The sequence below is a fragment of the Tribolium castaneum genome, chromosome 10 (genome assembly GCF_031307605.1).
Source record: "Tribolium castaneum strain GA2 chromosome 10, icTriCast1.1, whole genome shotgun sequence".
Lineage (NCBI taxonomy): Eukaryota > Metazoa > Arthropoda > Insecta > Coleoptera > Tenebrionidae > Tribolium > Tribolium castaneum.
This window is the reverse complement of record NC_087403.1, coordinates 5,797,734-5,812,667: the sequence shown is the minus strand read 5'-3', so window position 1 is coordinate 5,812,667 and position 14,934 is coordinate 5,797,734. Positions and strand designations below refer to the sequence as shown.

The 14,934-nt window shown below is 36.9% G+C and overlaps 4 protein-coding genes across 12 annotated transcripts in view; 1 reads left to right on the top strand and 3 right to left on the bottom strand.

Moving 5' to 3' along the window:
- Positions 1 to 391: 391 nt before the first annotated feature.
- Positions 392 to 4,033, bottom strand: Syn2 (Syntrophin-like 2). Its single transcript, XM_008201204.3, has 7 exons — positions 3,715 to 4,033; positions 3,453 to 3,657; positions 3,245 to 3,404; positions 2,573 to 3,201; positions 2,300 to 2,524; positions 2,047 to 2,250; positions 392 to 1,994 (listed from the first exon to the last, which is right to left on the bottom strand). The coding sequence occupies exons 1-7, from the start codon at positions 3,738 to 3,740 to the stop codon at positions 1,887 to 1,889; spliced, it is 1,557 nt and encodes a 518-aa protein (XP_008199426.1). The 5' UTR covers positions 3,741 to 4,033; the 3' UTR covers positions 392 to 1,886.
- A 122-nt stretch (positions 4,034 to 4,155) lies between these two features.
- Positions 4,156 to 5,374, bottom strand: Hmgcl (3-Hydroxymethyl-3-methylglutaryl-CoA lyase). The gene is made up of 4 exons (XM_008201203.3): positions 5,217 to 5,374; positions 5,032 to 5,171; positions 4,864 to 4,987; positions 4,156 to 4,816 (listed from the first exon to the last, which is right to left on the bottom strand). Exons 1-4 carry the CDS (start codon positions 5,280 to 5,282, stop codon positions 4,172 to 4,174), a joined length of 975 nt encoding a protein of 324 aa, XP_008199425.1. The 5' UTR covers positions 5,283 to 5,374; the 3' UTR covers positions 4,156 to 4,171.
- Positions 5,375 to 5,387: 13 nt separating this feature from the next.
- LOC661864 (uncharacterized) lies at positions 5,388 to 8,718 on the bottom strand. The gene is made up of 4 exons (XM_967996.4): positions 8,210 to 8,718; positions 7,858 to 8,036; positions 7,209 to 7,390; positions 5,388 to 7,157 (listed from the first exon to the last, which is right to left on the bottom strand). Exons 1-4 carry the CDS (start codon positions 8,315 to 8,317, stop codon positions 6,043 to 6,045), a joined length of 1,584 nt encoding a protein of 527 aa, XP_973089.1. The 5' UTR covers positions 8,318 to 8,718; the 3' UTR covers positions 5,388 to 6,042.
- Positions 8,719 to 10,135: 1,417 nt separating this feature from the next.
- LOC661907 (furin-like protease 1) overlaps positions 10,136 to 14,934 on the top strand; it is a 66,103-nt gene continuing 61,304 nt past the window's right edge. The window contains exons 1-2 of one of the 9 annotated variants that reach the window (XM_015985176.2): positions 10,136 to 10,276; positions 13,060 to 13,326. In XM_015985176.2, the coding sequence (XP_015840662.2) occupies positions 13,174 to 13,326 (153 nt within the window). In that variant the 5' untranslated portion in view covers positions 10,136 to 10,276; positions 13,060 to 13,173. Of the gene's footprint in view, positions 10,277 to 10,673; positions 11,193 to 11,987; positions 12,380 to 12,456; positions 12,667 to 12,854; positions 12,958 to 13,059; positions 13,327 to 14,934 lie in introns of those variants that run through there. The other 8 variants (XM_015985169.2, XM_015985164.2, XM_015985190.2 and 5 more) reach the window with 8 other exon arrangements.

Here is a 14,934-nt window from a genome sequence, read left to right as displayed (position 1 = left end):
GGAACAGGATTTAATTAAAATGAATGAATCCTCGGGCTATTGTCAAGTGGCTGAGATCTTACACACGTGGATACATTTGTTACCACCGAACCTACTTTCCACTCTGTTCGATCTGTCTTACCAACTCCACAAAAAATTGATTTTGAAATAATAATGCAATAATAAGGCAAGCGACCGAGCTAAAACTGAGGCCACCTACTGGCCGATTCTCAAACGAACAATATTTCCTTATCAGTTCCTGTTTCCCTTATAATTTAAAACACGGGAATTAATTATACACCTATTTGACGTTGATTGTTCCCAAGGGTCGGACAGTCGAAGGAAAATCAATAATACGAAATCAGAACTCGATAATGATTTTTTGATGTTTTGGGTGAATAAATAAAACAAGTTGGGTACTAAATAAATTTATTTATATTGTCAACGATTAATAACTATGTTTCAATTGAGATATCGAAAACACACTAATTTGGTCAATTTTACTCAAGGGTCGAAACTATTGATGAGGGTGAATAAAAAATTAAGGAAAAAATCACAACCTTTTCATTGTTTTAACGCACTAACCATTGTAACTTTAAAGCCAAAGCTAACGGCAATTTTAATTAATGCATATATTTCATAAGATTCATTCAAAATTTAACAACTAATTAACGATACTAGGTTAATTTGACAACTTGGTTGTTACCACCTATACTGCAAGATAAGTATTTACCAACAATAAGTAACAATAAATACACTTTTTAAATTTATTTAGAGATCACTTATGCTTTGGTTCAAAACTAGTTTCAAATCATCATAATCTTTTTATACAAATATAATCCTGTCAGTACACTTATTGCTAATGAATACTAATTGAACAAATAAATGATTGACTATCAGATTATTTTGTAACTCCTAACACCACCCTACTCTATTGGAATACCTATGGAAAATCTCCCTACATATGGCCGACATTCCTATCTTCCATCTAAAAATACATCTAGTGTTAGCACTGAAAGTTACATATCACTACGTACAATGGAAGCAGAAATTAGAAATCACGGGACTAGTCATCTGTAAAAACAAATCTCAAAAACTTGTAAAAAATACTGGTATTTGGACACCACGTTCTACGGAATGCAAACAAACTTTAGACCGGTTCAAGATCGTGAGAACTTGTGCTAAGGTTACGTCGTTGATTATAGATTTCAAAGGCAATAGCGACCAACACCGAATTACTTACGTGCGATCTTTGTTCCAATAAAGTAGTCACTTACTAGTTTAGTATTTACATAAAATTAAAATTGGTATGTATTAGAGATACGTATTACGGTTAAAGATCGCTTCCAAATTGATGGATGGAAACCTTAGAGATAGCACTAACGTGTCTACAGTTAACATGAATGCTACATATGAACAATGATGTGTGATTTGATATTTGAGTATTTCTACTGTACATTCATTGTGCTGTTCACGTCTTGTAGGTTAGGGAGTATTCTAAGTTGATAGCATCTAGAAGGAACATCACCAACAGTACAGACCACTTCAACAAATGGGTGCAACGCAGACATTGTGCAATTCTACTTGTACTATCATAGATAACTCGAAAATGAATAAAAAATAATCTCGTAGAGCATTACAGAAGATACTAGTCACATTGTTCATTACGGAATACTGACTCATTTTATAACCAGATCACTTTTACACAGAATGAAGTCTCACCATTACCTTACTATAAACTGATCAGCCCAATTTGTAATGAAATGTTTAAAAATAGCACCATAATTCGTAACACACCAATGGTGAGCCAACAGTACCAACTATAGTACAGCAATAGGAGCATTCTGTTGAATTACAACCACCGCCTATAATATTTGACATTAATACTCATTGACATAGTCGACATTTTACGGCATCATTGAGCACAAGAAGCCTGGATCCACTGACGCCACTTTCGCCGTTAAGAATGCATGCATACAGAACAGCAAACTCTGCAGGATAGAGCATTCCAATTCCTGGAAAGAAACGTACAACTTTGGCAAGGTAAAACCACCACCACCGTCGTACCTTCGTATCGATAGCCCTAGATTCAGCATCTTGGAAATGTAGTTTCAACTTGGATTTACCATCATCTGAGGAACCCCTCAGTTGAGAAAATTTATACTGCCAAACGGGCGTTTTGGAATCGCCTTCATGCAGAGAAAACCCTAGGTTCCAGTCAAGAGTTAAACCGGCCGTTTTCCCGTTGCAACTAACCGTAAACGTTTTGTTCTAAAATTAGAATAAAAATAAAACGAAATGGTGGTCACTTTCGGAGTACCCCTAGTTTCATAACAGCCGTACAAACTGAACAATGCCACGCGTTTTCGATTTTGAGTAGCTCCTGCCTCGTTTCAACGGAAAAGTATCGGGAGTCCTGCCCAGAAGTTTGAACTAGAAAACAGTGCTGGCGTTCGTCGACATTTTCCGAGTCTTTAACCACACGAAACATTGTTTGATATACTTTGAACATAAGAGGACATTTGCTCCAGTCCATAACATTCAACTACAAGAACCGCAATTACTTAAGTAAAAATCTGCTGCAGTAACTTACAGGTGGTGCGTCAAACAGCATTAAATCAGTTCCCTTCAAGGCGAAGAAACGCGGTTTGTAATTTTGCCAAGGCTGATTATTATTGAGAACGCCCTCATTCACCCAACCCATATATTCGATCCGGTCTGACACGCTAAAGTTGCGATTATACAACTTCATCTGGAGGTTTGTTAACCCGATGATATTATCAGTTATGTATTTAAGCCACTGAGAGAGAATAGCTGAGTCATCACAATGAATAATGCCCGTACTAACGCCGTTAAGGCCTCGAACTTCGAAAGCGTTAGGTCTTAATTTATCGGTGCCAAAAATGTACCTAGTGACGTACGCCATCATTAGCGGCAATGTAACGATATCTACCCAGCGAGTTTGGGGCTCTTGTTCCGATTCTGAGTAAATGGAGCTAGGTCTACTACTAGTACTGTTCGTGGTGAGCCTCAGACTCTCGTCAGAGGCTTCTTTTTCGTCACTATTACTATCGGTTTGTTGCGATTCTTTGTCCTCTTGTTTTTGCAAGAAGGGCGTCGCGGCTTTGTAGTGCTTAACGGTTAGCACAACCAAGTCTCCTGCGTTTCGTAGAATGTTAACGGCGTCGTCATGAGGACAGGCTGTTATGTATTCACCGTTAACTAAAACTGAAGTTGTTGAAAAGTTTTTAGGTCATCATCGTACCTTTGATAATGGCGTCGCCTACGAAAAGTTCACCGGTTTGATCAGCTGCTTGATTTTTATAAATCCTTGATATTAAAATTGGTAATTTGTGCTCAGCTCCACCTTTTATGCTCAAGCCAAGACCGCCCACCTTTTGTCTTCTGATTTGTACCATCCGTTCCTGAAACACCTAGTTTTGATTTGCTGGTGGAATAAGGGTCGTAGTTACTTTAGCGTTCAAGGGTTTGGATTCTAGGGGTACTAGCTCCTCTTTTTGAAGCCGTAAGACTTCCATGGAGAGATGTAACCTTACGGGAATTGGTCTACTTTTCCCGTCACTGACGGTTACCATCCCCGTCCGCACTTTTAACTTCTGATCCACCTTCTCTTCAATCGGAGTGGTCATTCTTGTTGCGTTTATCCTCATATTGAACCTAACAAACACAATATTTACCACTTCGTTCCAATTGATTTTTTTGCAGCCTCATTACTTTCTTCTATATGAATTATAGTTCATACCTTTGTAACTTGAACACACTACTTTTTAAAATTAAATTGTAACATTATTTGATTGTGATTAAGGTTTGTTTTAAGGATTTTCTAATTTACTAGCAACTTTGACAATCTAGAAGCCATTTTTAAAGGGTCTAATCCAAAACAAATGATTGAAGCTAACTCAGCGTTGCCACGTTCAGCTCGGCCTTAAATATAAGTGCTTCCTACACAAAATCGGTAAACATCGAATTAGCAACTCTTTCGCAACAGTATTTCCATAAATCCGTGCAAATTTCTCAAGCATATATTGATTTTTTGGACGAAGACCGCACGTGTCGATTTTTCGCACGCCTTCCGGCAACACTGCCCCGGCTTTGGGTTACCAAACCAACAAGTAACCTTTAAGCCTCAGCTTGTCTATTTAAAATAAAAATCGATTAAGCGCGAAATTTTTTATTGGAAATATTTTTTGTACATCGCTTTATTAACCCTTGACGCTGTTGGTTTTTTAATCTTCTCTGAAATAAAATGGCCCGCACTGATCAGTTTTTTCAAGTCCACTCCGGTCTCAGCCCCCATTCCGTGCAACATGTAGACCAAGTCTTCACTCGCCACGTTCCCTGTCGCCCCCGCGGCGTACGGACAGCCCCCAAGCCCCGAAACCGAAGAGTCAACAACTCTTATGCCCAAATCAAGCGCTGTGCAAATGTTCACCAGAGCTTGACCGTAGGTATCGTGGCAGTGGATGGCGAGCTTATCAGCTGAAGTGATTTTTAACAAATCTTTGATCATCTTCTCCATCGTTGATCTCGTCCCCACTCCTATGGTGTCGCCCAGCGATATCTCATAGCAGCCCAAACTCAAAAGCGATTCGCAAATTGTGGTAACCGCTTTGGGCTGGATGTAACCGTCATACGGGCACCCAACCACGCACGAGATGTAACCCCGGATTCTGAGCGTACTGTCAAGACTTTTGGTCTTCTCGACGATTTCTTTAATCCTGTTGACTCCTTCCTGAGTCGAACAGTTGGTGTTTTTGCGAGAGAAGCCTTCCGAAGCGGAGGCAAACACTGCGATTTCTTTGGCCCCAACTGACACCTACAAAAACCAGATCAGACTTGACTTAGGTCAGTTTAAGTCATTACGGCAGCTTCCAAGCCTTTAACGTTTGGTACAAGGACTGGGTATGATATTGACGGCTTCTTGGCTATTTTTGTGAAGACTTCGGTGTTGTCGCCCATTTGGGGGACCCATTTTGGGCTCACGAAACTAAAACATTTGTTGATTTTGGGTAAATTTGAAAGTTAAGCCACCTTGTCACTTCTATGCTTTGTAAGCCGGTCTCGGATAATTTATTAATAAATTCAATTTTGACGTCAGTTGGGACGTGTGTGGGTTCGTTTTGTAGCCCATCTCTTGGACCTACTTCGACTATTTTGACGAAAGGTTTGTGCTAAAATGGATCTTGATGGGTTTGTTTTTATGCCAAGTCACTTACAAGGTTCCGTTTGAAATGTGATTGGGCTCTTCGTGGAAGGAGCGAACGTACAGTGTTAGCAAACATTTTTATTTAATTTGATTGTTCTGGTTTATCTTTGTTTGTGCCTACTGATATCAAGGTTATCCGATTGGGAAAGAGGGGAGGTCTCTAATGAATTTAAAAACCGAATAAATTATTAGAAATATTTATTTTAACTGAATTACATAACTAAAAGATATTTATTTTTTACAAGTACGTACAAAATAATTTATGTTAGATTTTAACAAGGATAGGTACAATACCACTGTAATTTTCTTAGAGTTAACAGAATTTCGAAAAGCAGTGTAACTGCGCAACAAAACATATTTTAGGCTTAGTTATCATTCAGTTTAGTACATATAATATATATTTAAGAAACTCAATGGTTGTATTTAAGCCGCTCAATACACACATTACATAAATCATTTTAATAACGTCCACAACAGGATTTGACTAAGAACCCTATTTGTATAAATCTGTCTGAAAAAAACTTACAACTGAATAAATACAATAACAATCTCATAGTTAAATTCACAGTCTATTTTCAATCTGAACTCTGCCAAAGACTTGAAAAAATATACATAACTTTCGGGTAATCAATATATTGGAATGCAAACTCTTTCCATTATGAAATAACTTTCTTACCAAGTAACACATAGATAAAAAAGGACAAGGAACTATCACGCTATAAAACTAAAAACTTCAAGCTATATGACTCGGTGAAATCATTTTAAAAGACACAAACTGCAAAGTGTAAAAGAACCAAACTATTATAAGAATATATAAGAAGCACAGAAGACAAATTTTATTTATCCTTGCTTTCGCCCACAGCATGCACAGTAGTGATGACTTTGGCCAGGGGAACGAAATTCTCGTCATTTTGATGGTAGTGCTCATCGGCCAGTTTCATCTTTTTGGCGGGTGGTTCTGGGTTTATTGTCCCAGAATCAAAATCGTCAATGTCTGGTTCAATAAACCCGTTCTTATTGTAGAATCCGAGCTCGTCTTTGTTGAACAGATTTTTTATGTTTCGTACCAGCGAGTTGAAGAAGTTATCGTCCGAGTTATCCTTCTCGAAGTTCATGTTTTCGTACTTGCTTTCCATTTCTTCAATCGACTTGAAGAACTCGTTCTCGGTGTTGTTTTCATTGTCGACACCCTCCTCATCCTTGTTGAAAACGAAGAACTCCTCCATGTTCAACCCATCGTCTTCGCCTTTCTTAGTAGACAGAAGAGATCTGCTGATGGTGACTTGCTCTTGCTCCGTCGCCAGCTCGTTGTTCATCTGCGATAGACGTATATTAGGGAGAGAGACCAACAGGACCGACAACATCACGATCATGAGGCAGGTCGAAGGCGTGGCTTTCGATGATGTCGAGTTGAAGATCAGCGACTGGAGCTTGTGGATGTGTGCCATCAGCGTTTTGTTTTTCTTTTGTAATTCTCTGACACGTTGCATCAAGTTCCTGTTCTCTTCTGAGCCCCGTCTGACCTTCTCTTCGAGCCCGTCAACGTACTCCTTTTTACGCTTGCGGGAATCTTGAGCGGAGATCTTGTTGCGGATTTTCCTTCTGATACGTTTCAATTCCCTGTCTTCCAATTTGGTCAGGGGGTGGTAGGCAGGTAGCTGAATCCCTTCTTTCTCCAAAAGACGCTTCTCTTCAGGCGTTAGCTTCACCTCAGTCAGTTCTCCAGGACGGTGTGTGGTCAACTCTACCTCTTCTTTAATTCTGGTCGGTTCAACTTTGCGTCTGACGGTGTTAGTCGGGAACGTTGCAACATGGATTCGGTCGGTTTTTAATTCACTAGCGTTAAGTATCTTGATGCTTTTTAAGCCATATGGGAGTATTACTGGCTTGCCATTGGTTGTCAATGACTGTACTTTCAATATCTGCTTCTTTCCAATTTTTTTTATTGGTGCTAAAAATAGACAACTAAGCTATATGAATTCATTAATTTCAACTAACTCACTATTTATTAGTTGTTTATTGATAGATTTGTTATTGGCGGGGTTCTGGATTATTATTTTTGTTCTTGTTTTCGGTTGATTAATGATAACGGGGACCGTTTCCACCTCAACCTTCTCTTGAGTTGGTTGCAAAAAGTCAAACAATGAATCGTCAATAGCGTCCACAGTCCTCAGAGGCGAAACACTGGAAGAATCATTCATTGCATGTTAATACAATTCTGACGAATCATGGTATGCACAAAGGGTTCTTTGGTGTAGCAACAATGAAAAATGTAGGCAGTGTGGCAAACTTAATTTGCGAACCACAGCCTACACTCAATTGTTGCAACCGTCATAAACCATAAAGCGGTTATTCCTTGGTTCGGTGCATAAAACATGCACCGTGCCACAAATATTTGCATTTTTTATTCAAATGTGGTAAATGTTTTGTCATCACAGGTTTGTTTTTTGTCTGGCTGACGTTAGCGGTAATGGGTAAGAAGGGTATATTAGTCATAGGCAAGCACAGTTATGATTGTTTTGCCACATTGCTCTGATTTTTGATCATTGTGGAGGCGTGGTAACCATATGGCCGCCGCATGTGTTGATCGATTCTAACCTAGTTTTTGTGCAATATGTTGCAAATTTGGACTTGGGGAACAGGATACGTACGATTCATCAGTGAAGATGCTGCTCCTTTCGCTTTCAGAGATATCGTTTCTGGGCGAAACGTATCCATCAGTGTTGGAGCTTGCATCGCTTAAGGTGTTAAAATCATCAGTGGGGCTGTTGAGGAAGTCATCCTGAATCCCGTTTTCCACAGACCTAATGGTATCGAAAAAATCCGAGGTCTGAAATGAATTTAGGGTCAATGAATCTCTTTACGAAATAAGCATGGTGCGTTCACGGTGTGCTTTTTGACCTTTAAATCCTCGTATAAGATTATAAGATAAGCAAGGTTCTCGTAAGGTTTCGTAATGTAGGGCGTAAATGATCATTTTTTTTTGTGAGAAACGCGACTAACCATAAATTCGTTGTTTTCGTAATTTAGCATAGCATCCACATTCTCCATTTCATTGTACCGCCCATCGTCGGGTTTGAAAAACTGGGAAAACTGCTCCGGGTTAAACATTTTGCATATTCTTAGGTATCACCGAAATTGCACTTTGCCGACACTTAATTGCAAAACTTTCAATATATACACACTGTTCTTTTCCAATATGTTACACCGCACACTTCGATGTGAAAGCCATGACAGCCAGCGTGGAATTAATGACGTCACTGCACAGGCTTGCCCCCGAAAACTCTCTTTCCGACTGAGTTGTGCGTTGCATACCTACGCACGCTAGATCGCGGTGGTTGGCCACGCCAGTAGAGGGGGTTCCCCCTGACGCCGCCATTATCGTCTTTTAATTTTGGGAAGTACAGGCTCGCTCATTTGAAATTTACGTCGCAAGTCGTAAAAATGATGAAATTGTTAGATGCTCTAGGTACTTTACAACGAAATAAAAAACTTTCCTTAAAGCAGAAGCGGAATATGTTCCAATCTTTTTAAACTTTGGCACAAATCCAATACTTTGTCAAGGAGAAAAACGACGACGTTACAAATCTTAAATTAACTCCAAATCTACTACTAATTGTAAGACTCGTTAATTAAATGATGCGCTATCAAAAAGATAGCGGCACCTAGGTCATTATGTCATTAAAAAATTGATAAGCGCATTTAAGGTCACTCGAACGTATATACTCTATTAATGGGATCAAGGTTTTGATGACATTAGTAAAAAACGAAAAACAATACTTCTTGCAACTTTTGTTTGGTGTTTAGGCGACCTCGATCAAATAAAAATACTCCGGGATTTTCCGCATTGATACGTTAATTGGAAGTTAATAACCGACAAAAGCATACAGCAAAACACATTTACATTTGAAATCACAAAACTAGAGAAATAGCAACTCATACAAACAAAATCAATTATCGAATACAAGTCAACCGGTTAATCCACCGCATGTGTAGGCAACTTATTATACATTTCGTCAAAACGATTTTCCATTTACTCTTATCAAACCTTAGAATTAATTACTTTGTTTATAAAACTATAAATCAGTTAATTTAATTTTTTCCGATCGCAGAAATGACGCAAAATGCTTAATTACTGAAGTAATGTTTGGTAATTAGAACCTGAAAATAGACGACTGCATGAGCCGCTCTGTCATGTAATTAAAATCTGTTTGGTCACACGTGCAAAATTATAAAATGATGTATTATCAATTTCTGTAACAGAAATAAACTATAATTACAGTATTATCTCTGAAACTCAAAATTCCAAGGATTAAGCTGTTTTGTGCGAAATATTCACAAACAAAAATTAGCGTTTCACCTAGCGTTGGACTCTCTGCAATTATATTATTTATTATTAATTGAAATTGTGAATATTTATGAAATAATAATTAACTGTCACAAAATGATATTTTATCAGGGAATTACATACATATAATTTTTCCATACAAGATTCAGCTTTATAAATTGATAACTTTTTAATTTATTGCTATTTTTAAATAACATCACCATTTCTCGAAATTAAAGCTTGCATATAAACGAAAATCTGTGCGAATTGCGACACAATAAAACACATTTGCTCACATATTTGTTTGTGTCAGGCACACGAGTGAAAGTCAAGGTTTTCAACCATTTTCTGGAAAGGATAAAACTGACTCTTCACATGTTTTTTTGCCAAAATTTATATTCCTACTAAAATAAAAGATGGAAGCAAAAATTTACATAAATAAATAAACTGTTTACTTGAGCAACATCTTTGATCTGTTTACGGTGTGATCACAAACAAGGATTTTATCGTTTATTTATCCAATCTTATCTATTGCTCTGGTTATCATGAACACTGACTTTTTGTAAAATGTGACTTGTCCAAACATGTCGCAATTTATTGTCGTCGGTCAAGAACCAGTATTTCGTCAGTAGTTTCAACAAATTTGTTACCAGTGGCATTAACAAGAATTAAAACTGCAATTATTTCTCAATAAATTAATGTTGCTGATCTACAATAAATTCTCTTTGTGATAAGTATACGAGGTAAGTCTGCTAAAAGTAGTTTAAATTCTTTTCTATGCACATGAATTTTTTCAGATTTTTTCCACATTTCCTTAATTAATTAATTAAATAATGCACTAAAAATATTATTAAACGATACATAAATGTGGTTTTGTAAAAAAATGTTAAAAAAAATTGGCGCTAGCCCCTAAAAATAATTTATTAAATAAAAATGAAAACTATAAATCATAAAATTTTGATTAATTTGTGTTTTAATATTTTCAATGTTAATTATAAAAGATTTAAAAATACTAACAAAACTCACATGCATAACAGAAAAATATACAGTATTTAATAATAATGAGCTATAGAAGGTATGTACAACTACTTTTAGCAGACTCAACTTGTATTAACAATATTATAACATTCAACGGAATATTTGTTGGTTGTTTTCACACAACTTTAAATATATACTAGTGTTTAATATTAAGCATATGAATCCAAAAATAATAACAATAAAACTAGATGCCAAAATAAAAATAATACAAGTTAAGTACATGAGGTTGGTATGAACTGCTCTTTAAAATGCCTGGTTAAGTATTTCACAGTCAAGCAATTACCAGCTTTGAAATTAGATTGAAATCTAAAGTGGGTAACAACATTTACCGATAAACCTACGTGAAAATACTGTGCATTCAATTAAATTTCTAACTGAAGTAGCCTATGACATTGAAATTAAGTTACCAACACTGAATAACGCAGAATTGTCGATTTTTATCTCTTTTTCAATGCTACCAACTTTATTTTAATGTTTCAAGCCATTCAGAAAAAATTGAAAATGAGCGTCACAACGTTATCATTCCAGTTATAAGTTATGAATATTAATATTATCTTTGTTTACTGAATTTGTATATATGAACATTAGTGTTTTTTAGTAGTGACTGATCGCATTGTGTGGGTGAGTATCAAAAAATAGGGATAATTCGGTTTGCAAATGAAACTTTTCGTATTGTTTGGTGTGCTAATTGGATGTCTGATTTATTTAATATGTTTTATTCAAGTTAATTGCCTCCAGGAATGTAAAAAGTCAACTGACGTATAGTTGCATTGCTGAAACAAATGAATGTATAATACCCAGGGGTTTTTATTACTCGGTTATTAGTTTCATAGACACAGAGCGTAACCTACGTAAATATCATTATTAAGCCGAGTAAATAATGGAATGAACGAATCCCTCGAGTTCTTTTTGTCTCCAATTACACTACATTATAATACAACCTGTGGGTATTGTGCTTTTAACACAAACAAATATTTCAGCATAAAGTTGCGAATTTATGAAAATCTTGATAATGTATCCCCGACTTTGCGTTTTATTGAACGGATCAAATAGTAGTTAAAGATAATAACATAAGAATTATCGAGCTTGGGTTAGTGGCTGTATAAAGCTTAATAAAATTATTATTGCTCGGATGTGTCCCTGTTTTTATGTGTCCGTCCGCACTTTGCAACGATGTGAATCCAAGTATCAATCATTTTCTTAAAACTACCAGTACATTGTATTAATGATTTAATAGTGGTAATTGGGATGCGAAAGCTTCGCCGCGTCACCGAGTAAAAAATCCCATCATTAAAGTTCCTCGAAGTTTGAGCAATAAACGGGTTATTTGGTTTTCTTATCGATGCTGGGTATGTTGGAAAAAGTGACGGAATCGGGGATGTCTCAGTGACGACAATATCTGCATCTAATGATAAAGTTGATGTCAATGTTTATGTAGCGAAGTTGTTTGCCAATGGCTGCGTATTTACTTATTTAAGTTTAATTGCAAATAGTGCGGTTGCTCGAGGCCTTAGTTAAAAATTGTTTATCGGCTTGTTATCCGTAAACTGTAAGTTCATTTCTGGATTCCAATACCGCGATCATCAACATATAAAAGCTTATTTTCGTGAGTTCTTCGTGCGCTGGCGCTAGTCGTTTCTCGTTCAGCAAACACCGTCAGTGGGGCCAGTAACTCTTAGCTCGTTCAGTGCGTTTAGAGGTGCGGTAGTTTGTGGCCGCGGTTTAGTGAGATGGGATCGCACATGTGATTAACTTAGTGCTTCTGATTTAAAGTAACATTTTAACATGACTTATGTGATATTCCACCAGTATGTAATTGTTATTCTAGTCGAAATATACGAATTTATTCACGTCTAACACGTTTTTCTTGCTTCTCACTGTGTGAATTTGAGCACATCATGCGAGCCGCTCTGACTTAAGTCATTGCGGCTTGGGATCAAAACACCAACCTTAATCCAGTCTCGTCATTCCAATCTGTGTGGGACTATTACTTGTTGTCTAGTTACAATGATAAACAGGAAATACACTTCTGCAATCTGTTAAATCCGCTGCAATCAAAGTGTGTTCGCTCGAAATTCCGATAAACCGATACAAAGTAAGGAAATAAAACTTTGCTTGGGTTCATAAATTCAGCTTCGAGTTAAATAAATGTCAAACCGAAAATTTGTAATAATTGCCTTCTACCTGTCTTGGGCCACATAATGGGTCCCAGGTACACACTTTCCGTATTTCGGTCCTCCGCTCATTGAAAAAATGCAGTTGATGTCGTGAAAGTAACTCGAACTGCACGCTACATACCTACTCAGCTAGTATTGTCAGACTGTTCCGATTCGTGTATTGCACACTTAGATTGCAAGGGTTGTGAATGACCGGGAAATACTGCAAGGTTTTTGTTTTGATATTTAGCAACTAACTAGAAAGCTAGCAGCGTAAAATTACGCCAAATATCGTTAATGATTTATTACCAAATTGTCTCTTTTTGTTTCAGATTTCAACGAATTTTCTTACTTTCAATTTTAGACAAACTGTTAAGGTAGTTTACCGCGGTGTGGCAATAAGACGAACATTAGCAAACCGATAAAGTTTAAGTGTCCGACGGATAATGTATTTATTTCTGTGTTATATCTATGTTTGTGTCGTTATTGTGAGTTTATCGGAAGCACACTACACCCAACAATGGGCCGTCCACATCGAAGGTGGGCCCCAGGTAGCTGACGAGGTCGCCCGAGACCATGGCTTCGAAAATCAAGGCCAGGTAAGAAAGGAAGTCTCTTGTTTCCTAACAAATTTTTGCGGCATTTCGGTTCGATAACACTAGCCTTGCCGAAGCCGATATGGCCGTTCCCGAGATAACACTGTCCAAGAAATGTCACTCTTTCTCCCCTGGGTGCTGAAACGAATTTGAAACTCGTTTTAATTTTTATTGGAGAGATTTTGGGAAAATAAACTGAAAATATTATATTTTGCCTGTGATCGATAGTAATAAACGAATTTCAAAGTCGGCCAATGCCACCCCTTTCCTTCTAAATGAAGATTTTTGGCGTTGGACAGTGTATTTATGTTTTGCAACGTTCTTTGATCCTACGCACGCGTGCGTGACTTAAGTCACACATGTCACGTTATCTTCCAAATTTTTACTTTTTAATTGTGCGCTTATTTCGAGCCTTCGGGCGCCGAACATTTCCTAAACAGTCGAAATGTTTCGTTTTAAACATTGTGCATTCATTTTCTGCTCTATTTATCTCCAAGTTCATCGTCGCGTCGATATATTTGTTAACGTAATGTTACGTGTATTAAAAGAGAAAATTGTTTCCTGTCAATATTTTTATCTATTTTTATCCAATATATCACAAACGCGCGAGAAAAATGCTCTGTCTTTAGCACCGTGTTATATATTGATAAATGAAACAAAAACCGTCCTATTGTAATATAATTTGCATCAATTTCTGGTTGCTGTCAGTCACACGTGATCCCGAACAAAACATAAAACTTTAAATAGTCTTCTAAATTGAAATGAATTATGCTTCAGTTCACTTGTAGCGTGTCATAAGTAGGAAACCGTTGATGATTTTGAGCAGCATTTGTGTCGTAATTAACGTGATTAGATTAGGATAACAAAACTTCCTATTTTCATTTCCATTAATGCATTTGCGTTTCGTCTGTTGTTTATTTTTAATTTTAAACGTGGAGGGAGCATTAAATTATAAATAAAACTCTAAATGACAAAAATAGGTGTTTGAAATCCTCGGTAGATCCAGTGTTTAGAGATAATTTTTCCTTTAGGGAGTCATAAAAGTAATAATAACTTAAGTTAAAATACACTATCTGAGAAGAGACCGTTTTAAGTGAATTTTTCCTGCTTTGTAAATTTAGCACCTAGATATTGCTGGTTAAGCCGGAAATAACGAGTTGGAGATTTTCCTATTGCCAGCTTGTCACACTATGATTTTCTAAAAAAAGGAAAAACACGACGCTACTTTAATTGTCTAATACGATTTAAAATTGCGGTTCCCAGTCAGAACTTTTGCATAATTTTCATTTAAATTTTCAACGATCATGAGAAGCATCATCCACACCCTTCCCGCAACCTAATTATGAAGGGTATTACCGTATCACCACATTACCCTGGTCTTTCTATTAGAATTGTTATCATCTAATCAGAATTTATGTAATACAACCTAATAGTTTTATACGCTAATTTGCATTAAAATTCCCTGCAAATTTAATATGAGAATCGTGTTTTGCTGGATGAACCCTTTAGACGAACAATTAAAAAATAATAATACCCTCCCAACAAAAGTCAATGCCATCACCAGAGTTACGCTGACGATTGAATTTTATTTATTGTTATCGCCGTAATGAG

Coding starts and splice junctions, on each gene's coding strand:
- LOC661864 (XM_967996.4), bottom strand. CDS start 8,317: ATGTTTAACCCGGAGCAGTTTTCCCAGTTTTTCAAACCCGACGATGGG. Junction 8,037..8,209: donor ACGAAAACAACGAATTTATG/GTTAGTCGCGTT, acceptor AATTCATTTCAG/ACCTCGGATTTTTTCGATAC. Junction 7,391..7,857: donor AGCATCTTCACTGATGAATC/GTACGTATCCTG, acceptor TGATTCTTCCAG/TGTTTCGCCTCTGAGGACTG.
- Hmgcl (XM_008201203.3), bottom strand. CDS start 5,282: ATGTTTGCTAACACTGTACGTTCGCTCCTTCCACGAAGAGCCCAATCA. Junction 5,172..5,216: donor CACATTTCAAACGGAACCTT/GTAAGTGACTTG, acceptor GATCCATTTTAG/CACAAACCTTTCGTCAAAAT. Junction 4,817..4,863: donor TTAAAGGCTTGGAAGCTGCC/GTAATGACTTAA, acceptor TGGTTTTTGTAG/GTGTCAGTTGGGGCCAAAGA.
- Syn2 (XM_008201204.3), bottom strand. CDS start 3,740: ATGAACTATAATTCATATAGAAGAAA. Junction 3,202..3,244: donor AGGCGACGCCATTATCAAAG/GTACGATGATGA, acceptor CTTCAGTTTTAG/TTAACGGTGAATACATAACA. Junction 2,525..2,572: donor TGCTGTTTGACGCACCACCT/GTAAGTTACTGC, acceptor CGGTTCTTGTAG/TTGAATGTTATGGACTGGAG.